The 12,528-nt window shown below is 39.4% G+C and overlaps 1 protein-coding gene across 1 annotated transcript in view; it reads right to left on the bottom strand.

Annotated features, from left to right (window-relative positions):
• The window catches only part of TNNI3K (TNNI3 interacting kinase), a 323,247-nt gene that overhangs the window by 25,952 nt on the left and 284,767 nt on the right, over positions 1-12,528 (bottom strand). The window contains exon 22 of the mRNA XM_054979625.1: positions 4,195-4,254. Within this exon, the coding sequence (XP_054835600.1) occupies positions 4,195-4,254 (60 nt within the window). The remainder of the gene's footprint in view (positions 1-4,194; positions 4,255-12,528) is intronic.

The following is a 12,528-nucleotide window of genomic DNA, read 5'->3' on the forward strand; positions in this document are numbered from 1 at the left end:
ACACATTTCATATGATAAACATTTCAACAGAAAGCATTCTCTCTTGCTGAGATCCATATTTACCATCGGGTTCATAGGGTAAATTGGATTTTGTAAGGATGTTCTTTTCAGGCTTTCCAATTAAAATGGCTATATTCTAGATAGAAGAAAAATACAAAATGAAATGGAGATGAGTTTTGGGTTTGTGTACACTCTCCTCTCTTCCTATCTTTCCCAAAACTGCTCTCCATGGCTAGGCTGACATTGACTTCATCTATAACAACATCTGGATGAGGCAAAGCAAGGCTGTGTCTAAGGTTGAGGCTTGCTTTCCTCTCATATAGGGTAGAAGAATATCTGTCATAACAAGGCCAGAGTAGCTATAATATGAAGTAACCATTGTATCTCTCTACGTGCAGATATTTTCAAAGGACACACTGCCCATATAAAACTACCATGACAAAAATAACTTGGTATTGACATTACCACGCACATGTGCAAGTGCGCATACACACATATGCTCACACAAGCATCAGACATTATATTTGTGTATGATCAGTTCTTTGATCAATCATTCAAATAGTCTGCAGCATTTACGTATGCAAATGAAAGAGCAATTGACTAAAATTCCTACTCTCCCTTTAGATAGGAGGTCTGCAGAATGACAAATGTGGATTTCTTTGGTTTTCTTTTCTTTTTTTTAAAAAGGAATGTGTTGATATATAGGCAATCATATTCAGGAGTGCCAAAGTACAATTGCAGAACACTGAATCTTATTTGAAAGTGTTAAGCTTTTCCTCAGGGAACATCAAAAGGAACATTTGCTGAAAGGGGAGGGAGAAGAATTAAAAGTGTCCTTATTTCATGTGCCTGATCAAGAGTCTGAAGATTTCTTACTCTTTACACATTTGCTGCTTTAAGCTTTACCCTTGTGTTATTTTGCCAATAGAAGTGATGAGTTTCAGCTACCTAAATATTGCTTTTCCTCCTGTAACTTACACAAGCTCACAGCTCAGATTTACTCTCATATGCACTGCCGCTGATGTGTCACAATAGCTAGATGGTTCTCCTTTTAGACAGCACTGGTGATATACTGCTTTACTTTCCCACCCCAAACTCAAAAAGACCTTAAAAGCACTTCCACCTACACATAAAGTAACCTGCATCTGTAGCTGTAGCCTAAAAAATGAAACAGATTATGGAAGGCTTGCCCTTCAGCTCAAGAGTGGTGATATATTTTGAGAGGGTGTTTGGGAGGGAGACTTTTCCAACACACTTGTAGTGCAGAAGTGTTATTCCAGGAACTTGTTACTAAAATAAAACATGATTTCTATTTTATTAGTTATCCTCTCTTTTCTACAAGCCAAAGGGAGCCAGGCATTTATTACCAACAGAATGAAGTTAAATTTCTAAACACCCGTATGAAACTTACTTTCCCTCAAGCAAGCCAGGACTTGCCAGGGCCAATGCCCCAAAACCTGCTTTTAAATGCCAGAAGGCAGCTCTGGCACATGAGGAGACAAATTGGAAAGAAAAGAATCCCCGAGCAAACACTCTAATTTTACTTTATATTTTTAATTTTTTTACTTCATTTAAATCCCTCCTTTCTCCCCAAGGGGGATTCAAAGCAGCTTATATTATTTTCCTATCCTCCATTTTTTCCTCACAACAATCTGTGAGGTAGGTTAGGGTGAGAGTGTGTGACCCAAGGTCACCTAGGAAATTTCCACGGCAGAGTGGGGAATTGAGCCTGAGTTGCCCAGATCCTAGTCCATCAGTTATGGACCATCACTCTAGCCACTGCACTGTACTGGCTCTCTAATTCCCACACATCAGCTAAGGGGCACCATTGGCAGGGTTTCACGGGGCTACAAAATCCAAAAGTTCTCCTTTTAGGAATCTGAGGGCAGAGGAAGAAGTCCAAGCAATCTCCTTTTTAGGTCTGATTCTTAGCCTGGTATACGTAGATATTCAGAAGAATGAGGCTGTAGAATGTTGAGATGGTAGAATGAGCTGTACAACTCCAGACTGCAAGGCACACACTTGAATATTCACTTTAAATAGAAAATTAGCACAGGAGCTGCAATGCTTTTTTTTAACTTACAGAGAGGGTTTTTTGTACATAGACAAAGCTAATAGTAATAATCTGCATTCTTAAGTGCTACAGCCCATTCTATCTTCTCAGCATTCTACTGCTTCATTCCCAGTGCAGTCCATTGCACTTTCCCATTCCTCTGGTGACGGCCTCTGAAACGTAGCTCCTTCTTGCACCACCAAGATAGCACTCTCTCTGGACCAAGGGGGAAAAGCTGTAGGCATAATGTGGATTCCTCCTTACATGTTCTGGGACCTCACTTGGACCAAGCAATGCAGGAAGGAGCACTTAGAAGCTCCTATGCTATTTGAATTATATTAGAATCCACTTTTCAAAACCAGACACTAGCTCTCCTCCAACCTGCCAATATTTCAGAAACCCAGAGTGACACCCCAGGTAGAAATCTGCCTTATGTTGTTGACAGCAAATGAAAGAAACTACTACAGAAATTCTAATACTTAAATTACAATGTATTTTGGAAGCAAAGACAGAAAACGTTGGGCCACATTTTAAAGCTAAAACACTAGATTAAAAGGTCTAGCTTTTATGTACTTTGTAGGGAATATCTTGCTTATGTTAAACTTGTGTTAATTGCATTATGTTAATGAAGCTTATTTTGCAAGGACCTTTGCTAAGAGCAGGGAGCTCAGCTCTTCTGAACATTTTCTTGCATGCCTGAATTGTCTGTGGTGCTGGCTATACTACTTAATGCAGAGAACAGCCTTTGCACCATTTCAAATTATACTGTTCATAAAAAACGTAAGCTGGAAATCAAGAATGGCTAGGTGCTAATTTGGCCCTCTTGTGATATAAATGCTGATCTGATTTCAAGATGGCAAAGCTCTGTTTAGTAATGCTGCATGAAAAACACAAGGGTTCTGAATCCAGTTTTTCTGCTTTGTGTATACCTTTGCCAGCATGGGATGGAAATGGACAATAGCTTTTAAAAAAAATTGTTAGTTGAAGGTGGCCCAATAGAACCATTGTTACCTGTGATGTGTGTAGCCCATTTCCACATTATGGTACAGTATATCAGATAATGGATTTGGACCTCAGCTATTTTGATTCAAATTCTTGTTCAGCCACCGAGACTAGAGACAACAAGAGTTTTCTTAACTGTTGCGACTAGTATGAAAGAGACACAGATATCTATGGTGTATATACTCATCTCTGCTACTGTGGGCAGGAAATGTGTTGCAGGATTTTACAGTGCTTTACAAACCTGCAATATAAGAAGCTCGCTGAATTACCAGCGTGCAGAGTTGTCGCCGTGTGAAAGATGCAGTGAAGGCGTCAAATCCCAGGATGGGGAGGAGCGCCCAGCCCATGTCTGGTCAGCAAAGCAGCGGGCGCCATTCCTCCCAGGATTGCGGCAGGAGCAGCGCGTTTCCCACCCACCCTCTGCTCAGTGGAAGGAGTGAGGACTGTCACAACTTTATGGGTTTGGTGGGTTTGTGGCATTGGGCCGGATCCCAAACAGGGTGAGTCAGCCATGGGTCTGCTCACCCCGACGGATTGGAAGGAGAAGGCCGCCTGGCATGTGCTGGCGGGGGATGACACTTGCTGTGTTGGGCCAGCACGGGACTGGCGGAAGATGCATCAATCAGCAGGGGGCCCTCGATGCCAACGGGGATCCGTGCCCAGATGCCGGGCCAATGCTCCATCTAGCTGTAATCAATAAAGTTGTGGCCATTTTCTAACCCAAAACAGGTGTCGTGTGAGTCATTCGAGCCGGAACGGAGGCTAATATAACACATAGGCAACAACTGTTCAACCACAGTCAACAGAGGGGTGAACTAAATGAATGTGTAGTTGTCGAAAACGATTGCTCTTTCGAATCACCTTCAAGCCTTAAAAACTATTGCTTATCTCCAGCAATAGAGAATAACAAGGACTTCAGGTTCCATTTCTGATGGGCTAGCCGTTGTTTCAATTTTTAATTGCACTCACTGTATCTTTTTCACATAGAATAGCTTAGGTTACAGCTAGGCAAATCAGCTTGAGAAAACTTTCGAGCTTATCTTGGAACATGATTTTCTTCAGTAAGCAATCAGCCAACCATTACACTTGCTCAGAACTATGCATTTGCATCCCTTAATCACAACAGGTTATGTTGTTACCTCAATATTGCATAGACATTCTTCTAATTTGGAGACCACTTCAGAAAATTCTGGTCTTCCCTGCAAATACAACAACATCATATGAATGTAGTGGAAATTAATGACATTTGGATTGCAGAGGGAAAAAAATGCCGTGCCTTTTAAATTGTCACTCATATATTTACAATTTCTATGAGATAGTGAAAAACAGCTTGCCTATACAGTTGTGATGGGTGAGCTCTTTTGTATGCTTTCTTACCATTTCAGTGTTCTTTGTCCCTTCTTTTCCCATCATCCTTTGTAAAGCATCATCTGGACCTTCTCAGATGCTGTAATAACTATAATTTTAAATCTGAGAGAATGAACATCTCAAAGAAAACCCAAGTGTTGTAAGTACTTGTGCTCGTGTATGATTTTAAGGGGAACATAATATTCCTGTAAGAAGAGTTGCCTAGCTCTAATAATGAAATACTTTAAGAGTGTCATTTAGGGAGAGTAAGGAGAGGCAGTCTCTCCCTCTCTCCCCTCTTCCAATTTCCTTGTGCTATTTCTCAGGAGCTCACTGTTCTACACACTGAGTGTCATAAATGATTAAATGGGCTTCCATACTAAGTATGCATGCCAAAGGCACAAATCCCATTTCTTAAAAACCAGGTGGCCCTTTGACCTGTGTTGATAAAACAGCTATATGGATATGGGGAAAAATGACAGGAGTTATTTTATGCTGGAGTCAGGGATATTAATGTAGTAGCTGAGTCTGCAGGTGACAGCAAATTATTCAAGATGGTGAGAACCAAAGTGAACTATGAAGGGCTCCAGATCTCTCTAAACTGGAAGAAGAGGATACAAATGAAGTTCAATATAAGTAAGTATACTTTGATGCATATTACAACAAAAACAACAAAAAAAATCTAACTTCATATATACATTGATGGGGTCTGAATAGATAGAGACTAACCAGGGAAAAGATCTTGGGGTAATTGTGGGCAGGTCAGTGAAAACATTAATTTAAGGTGTGATAATGAGAGATTATTAGGAAAGGGGTTTTTAAAAATAGCCTTATATCAATCAGTTGCATTGCCATGAGGGATCTAGCAAAGTTCCAGCAACTAAAATGATCAAGGGATAGGTGTACCTTCCTTATGAAGAAAAGCTAATGTTTTGTCACTTTTTAGTTCAGAAAACAATAATTAAGGGACTGGGGAAGTATTATAGAGCTTATAAAATTATGCATTGTGTGGACAAAGTAGATAGAGAATAATTTTTCTCGTGCTCTAACACTAGAACTTGGAGTCACCCAATTAAATTGATTGGCAGCAGATTCAGGACAGACAAAAGAAAATGCTTCTTCACACAATGCATAATTAACTTATAGCAACTGCTGGCGCAAGATGTGATGATGGTAATTGGTTGAGGTGGCTTTGAAAGGAGGCTGGGTATAAGACTAACAATGGCTATTAATCAGGTTGATTAGATGGAACCCATGTTCAAAAGTCATGGAAACCAGTTACTGGGGACAAAAAAAATGGGGAGAGATCTTGGCCTTTGTGCTCTTGCTTGTGGGATTGTCAGAAGCATCTGATTGGCATTTGTTGGAAACTAGAGACTGGACTAGCTGGATCTTTGATCGGATTCAGCAGAGCTCTTCTTATGTCCTCATAACAGAGTCTCCTCCAAACCCTAACATGCACTGTGAATTTATATCCAGTATTTCTTATCTAATTAAGGTTTGTTCCATTATTCAAATGACTGAAGTTCCTAGAAAATCGGAACACAACACACACATTGATCTTAATAGTCTTAGCACACATTCAAACATATTTCTAAGCTAGAGACTTCATTCTTTTTCAGTTCCTGACTAATTCAATTTTTAAAAAACGAGGCATCTTTGATTTGTAAATGCTGCTCGCTTCAATGTTCAGTACATAGGTAGAGGTTACAGGAGTGTGATTCAAATTCATTGCTCATTAAAAGCTCTCAGAATAAGAAATGTAACTGATGTCTTTCTAAAAATCTGATGCTGCTTTTTACACAACTGTATTTTTTTCATTTATTAGGAATGAAAACAAAAAAATGTACTTATTTTAAACTTCCTCCACACAAAATTTGACACTTTTTTTCAAGTATAAGTCTTTCAAATATATGTGACCACTGCTTAATTTTATTTTACTGCTGAACTGTAATTAAGCCATGAATAATAAAAATGTTGGTGCCAGATTTATATGGTTTTTATTTTTCCCTTTTAGGTACGCTGCTCATTCTGCTTGCCATGATGATTCAGTTAATAGCATCATGTCCCTCTTCATGTGTCGCCTGCTCTGAAGAAATTACTCTGTGTCAAGGATTAACGTATATTCTAGGTAACTAATTCAGACACTTTAAGAGAACCGATATTTATTCTGTACTGTAAGCTCACACAGCACTGCTGTAATTGTATCGACTGCTTCTTATGCCTGCTGCTGAGAGGTAAACTTTCAGAGAGCTAGCGTTTCACATTTTGACTGGAGAATGATAGCATTGTTTCATTGCTCTTTGCCTAGAGGCCTTATCCAAACTATTCTGAGGCCTTCAGAGGTAATTGAAAACCTTTGTTACCCAGAACAGAGTCATTTCACTCAGCCAAACATTTTAAGAAAAACAAAATAGATCATTTTAATAAGTTTTGTTCACAATTCGTGCAAAGTTCAAGCTGTCTGCTGGCTGAATGAGCTATCAATTGCCTTATAACCCTGCCAAGAAATCCTTTGGCATTAGCAAGATTAAGTGATGTAACAGTGATACAGATTAGTATCACGAAGTGCATTATAATTCTGAAACAATGTGGGTTCCCCCAACCCCCCGTGCTAAACAAGCTGTGGAAATACTAATAAGGTACAGTGGTAGTGTTCATTACATAATGCTTGCTTAAGTCAACAATTTAATAAGACACCTGATTAACAAATTTAAAGCAGAGTGTGGTCTACATGCTGATTCTTAGGGGGGAAAAACAATTTGCTTACTGCTGTCAGCAGATAAAAAACCCTAACCTAATAGTTGCTAAAAATATAGATACAAACTCAACAAGTTCATAAAACTCTCCATTAGCCATTTTGGCATCTTGTGCCCCTTTTTGCATTTGAAAAACTAAAGAGGAAAATTAAATCTAAAGATGCTGACTATAAACCCACTGACTTCTAGAGTTTTGGGTAATGGGCTTCTATGCTTCCTTAACCACACAAAGGAGGATACCTCATAAACCAGAAACATGAAGTAAGCAAATTGACACTTGTCATTGGATGAGCAGAAGTGGATATTGGAACAAGGTCATCACCATCACGCTTACTTTGTGAAGTTCAGTGAATAGATTCTTCACTGAAAGTACAATCACATTATTAACAAAGTTCAACCCGGGTCATAAGGTCCATCAAGCCATTCCAAGCAATACAACACACATTGGTGTCTATAGCAATTCCAGTCATATTGGACTTTCCCTGTCACAGCTGCTTGTGAATACATTACAACTGCATGAGTGATAGGACAGCTATCTGGTGTTAAGCTCTTGTAGCAAGCCAGTAAACTTTTGGAGTGAAACTGGCAACTTCTATTAGAAAGTATATTTATTATACCACCTTCCACACATTCTTGCTGCTAAATCATACTGGCCATACTAACTGCTAGCTGGAACATAACTTTGCATATTCACAGGATGACTATGAGAAGTTTGGTGGAATCTCTACCTGAGAAAGCATTTTGGCTGAATGGTACCCATGAAACTTGTTTACATATTATCCAATAAGCCAAGGCCACTTTCCAAAGCTGGTTGGCTTGCTGGATATATTCTTGACTTGCTTTTTTCATCACTAGTAAGCTGAATAGATGACCAGTTTGTATAAAACGCAGTCAAATTTATGGGACTCTATGGAAGATAGGTGAAATATTTTACTGTAACCTACTGTAATTCAAAAACAAATGATAAATTGAGTATCCCAGCTTCTAAAGTCACTGCAGAACTTGGTAAGAACACCTGTTTACCCTAATTCCTTAGAACTGGAATAGACTTGCTTTTGTAAACAGTCCCCATCACAAATAAATGCATTTACCTTATGAGTCATTTCATTTGTGTGTAGTTAGTATGCTAGATATTAGTGCTGATGCATACATACAAATAAGGCTGATTAATCTAGTAAGTGTGTTTATACATGATAGGACATAAACGAAACATTCACAGGCAAAACTGCTTTAGCAGTGGCTGCCATCGTGTCTGTTTCAGCTATTAACGTAAGGCTAATTTGGCTGTGAGAATAGTAAGGGCCCAATGATTTTAAGCCCTAATCAAAATCAATACAAATTAAGCTCCCACTTCGCAAGATGAATTCCCTGACTTTGAAAGTGTTCTGCATGGAAGAATTGATGCCAAATTAATTAATCTGTATAGTAATTGAAAGTTGTGTGAAAGTCAGTGGGTTCCAGGGAATAATGGGAACGTTGCTTTGCTTACTGTTCAACACCCATGAGTTCTCATTCAAAGTTTGCTTCAAAGGTAGTCCAAAGCAATGCTGAAATGATTTTATTTCATTTCAGCAGGTTATACTATGAAATATGCAAAGCCTAATAATAGTTTCAATTAAGATTGCTACATAAGGTTATAGATTCCTAGGAAGAGTCACTGAATATTTATATATTAGCCAGCATTTTACAGTCTCCATTGTGTAACCCAATGTAATATTAGGCTTTTATAAGTTTTCAAGATGTAGGAGCAGGATAAGACAGACCTTCATAGGAATGATGTTAAATTGAGTTAAGGTATACCTAGAACCAGTACTACAGATGATTTCGTCCAGAGCAGCTACAGCAGGATAAACCTCACTGTTCAGACTATGAATCAGAGGTAGTGCCAGAAAGGACAGAGTACAAGATACAAGAGTCAAGGGACTGAAATTAGTATCTGCTAGGGCCAATAGGCTGAGGAGAGCAAACTATGTCTATGTGACTGAGGCAGTACCCACAGAGTGAACTAGTTTGTCAGCAGCTCGTTTCTGTTAATATTCTTCTAGGCAGTTGAAAAGCTGTTGTTGATCAGCAAGTAGGCAATGTTACTTGATGAGATCCAATTTGTGTCCAATATTCAATGCAAGCAAAAGAGGAGATGAAGATGATTTCCATGATAAGGCAATCTGGATTCAGTAAGTAATTAGTTACAACTCTCAGTAAAAATAAGAAGCAATGGGCTAAATTACAAACACTGGCTTCTTGAGCAGTTTGATGCAACCAACGATTGGTACAGAAGTCCAGGTCAACCAAAAGTTGGATTGCATGTTATATGGTTTATATCTTGCACATATTATGTGATAGTAACAATGAAGATAAGGAGCAACTTAAGCATTAGATGCAAAGTGCCAACTCTTAATTCCTGGTGATCTGGGGAAGGACTCCCAATTCCTGGTGATCTGGGGAAGGACTCCCAATTCTTCTAAACTTTATGGTATAAAATAGAGTTTGATCTCCAAAGCTACCATTTTCTACAGGGAAACATTCCTGTAGCCTGGAGATCAGTTGTAATTTTGGGAGGACTCCAGCTCCCTGAAGGTTGGCAATCTTAATTCCTATTCTCAAAAGGTTGGATCTCATCAATGTTTCTGCTGGTGCTGGTGCAATCCCCACAAAAACCTATGATGGGGATTATAAAGACCATGTGGACAAAAAGCCATGTGGAGAAGAAACTTCTGTCAGGAGGAGAACTGGGCAAGATTGCCCTTTCTCTGGCATCAGTGAAACAGCTATGATTAGGGTTGTCAACTCCTGGGGATTTGGTGTGGAGTTTGGGGATGGTATAATGTCATAGACTCCATCCCCCAGAGCAGTCATTTTGACTGGAGTGGGTCATAGGGACTATATCACTCAAGTCTTGTTCCAACTACAACGGGTCCCAATTTTGTGTCTGGACCAAATTCAAGGTGCTGGTATTAACTTTTAAAGCTTTATATGGTTTGAAGCATGCATACCTTAAGGGCTGCCTTCTCCCATATGAACCTACCCATCCACTCCGATCATCTTCAGAGGCCTTGCTTCAGGTATCCCTGCCACCTGAGACTAGATAGGTAGCAATTTGAGGAAGGGCCTTCTGTGCCCTCCCTCCCTCCCTGAAACTCCCTTGCCAGGGAGCTTTGTCTGTCTCCCTCAATTGTTGGTTTCTGCCAACTGGTGAAGATTTTTTGGTTCTGATTGGCATATTCCCAATAACTGTTATTGGCTTCCTCCCTGGATTTGGTGTTACATCTGTTGGTGTTATGTATTTTTGGTGTTATGTATGTTTTTATTGGATTATTGCATATATAATTTACTTTAAATATTTTTAATGTTGAAATGATTTAATATTTGATGTTTCCTGTCTTGGGGATCCTATTTGGGTGGATAGGCAGCATAGAAACATTTCAAGTAAATAAAGAAATATTTCTCTAGAGGAACTGGTATCTGTAGTTTGGAGATCAGTTGTAATTCTGGGAGATCTTCAGGCTCCACCTGGAAGTTGGAAATCCTAGGTATTATCCAATCCATACCATTTGCCCTGTATGTTACAAGTTTTCCATTCCACCTGAGAAAGAGATCTGAATTCATTTAAAGGTCACTTTACTGGACCAATTAGGGATGCTGAAAATGTATCACCAGATCTGTTTTAATAAATAAATTGGCAGTACAACATAAGCTTGCTTTTACATGTTTAAGTGTGCTAATATGGGCAAGGATCTGGTACAATAATAAGACTGTCACAATAGCTAATAACAATACCAACTATTATCTTACAACAGTTGCTACTTTGTTTGACAGCACCAGAGATACCCACCACACATTTTTTTAACAGCTAAGATAATCTTTATCATATAGAGGATTAGATTAAAAGCAAGACATGTCACAGCAGAGGTCTGTACTCCGATGAATTAATGAGGGTCCCATGGGAAACCCTCTAAGGCATCAATAAGAAAGTAGACCGCCTGTCAATATTATTACATTTGCCTGAAGCAAAAAAATCCATATTGTAAAGGGAAAACAACAAATGACCTCCCAGCATAGATAAACATTAGCATCAGTAAATTGGTGAGGTAGCTCAAATGACAGTTGCTACTCAAGGGAGGCCCTTTCTGGGCATAGCAGGGGTGCATCAGGTCAGGATTGGGGTGGGTTGGCTGAACAGCATGTAGAAAGCTTGTATTAGCCTACCTCATGCTTGGATGCAAGTGCTGTTTGTTTCTCAGTAACATTAGAAATGGGGGGAAATCATCTTGAATATAACAGCAAAGAGAGCGAGCGAGAGAGATGGTAATAAGCAGTGCCTTAACGCTGACAACTAGTGGAACAGATGGTTTTCTGTTTCTAGAACAAATATGTCATGTTGGAGCACAGTACAAAAAAAATTAATATTCTGGTAACGAATGAGTGTTGTATGAAGCTTTTGGTGAATTTAAGCCAGTGTCTGAATGAGCATGGGGCCTGGAAGAGGACAAGCTGGCAGTGACTTAATCCAAGCAGGACAGGGAGATTGATTATGTTATTCAGTTGAAAGACACAGCTTTAACAGTTGGCATAAAGTACGATGATACTTCTCCAATTAAGGGAACACCTCTGCTGTGCCTATCTTATTTTTAGACCCAGATGAATTATTAGGCTCAAGTCCACTTCACTATGAATTTTTTTCATCTGTTCTTATGATGTTCAGGCATTGTGCTTGAAATAGGGATTTGAGGGCAATGCACCTTTATACCTTCTAACCACTTGGAAGCTGAAGCTGGCACAGAATTTTATGGAGGCCTAAACTCCATAGCTGGAATAAAAATATCACACACAATGCCAGATATTATGAATATGCTGCCCTATTTACTAATTAGCATAACCCAATAGGCTGAAGTGAGGCACAAGGAGACCTCTTCCTAAGAGTGAAACAGGATCTCATGATTAGTTTGGGTCCTTACAATGCAGATACACCTGGAATCTGCCCTTGAATTCATCTTATGCTATTAGTTATGCAGCAAAAATCCTGACAAGAATGAATTCCGTGCCAAGCATTTGCTACTGAGCATCTGCCTGAAAATAACTGGATAGTAGGAGAACAGTTAAGGAAATGAAAGATATTATTCTGTAATATCAGGATGTGTTGTAGGCCTTTTGATAAATAAGGTCTCAGTAAGTAACCATATAGAGTCCTGTGGCACAGAGTGGTAAGCTGCAGTACTGCAGTCCAAGCTCTGCTCACGAACTGAGTTCGATCCTGGCAGAAGCTGGATTCAGGTAACCGGCTTAAGGTTGACTCAGCCTTCCATCCTTCTGAGGTGGGTAAAATGAGTACCCAGTTTCCTGGGGGTAAAGCAGGGCTCATTTCAAGGG

The sequence above is a fragment of the Eublepharis macularius genome, chromosome 5 (genome assembly GCF_028583425.1).
Source record: "Eublepharis macularius isolate TG4126 chromosome 5, MPM_Emac_v1.0, whole genome shotgun sequence".
In the NCBI taxonomy this organism is placed as follows: Eukaryota; Metazoa; Chordata; class Lepidosauria; order Squamata; family Eublepharidae; genus Eublepharis; species Eublepharis macularius.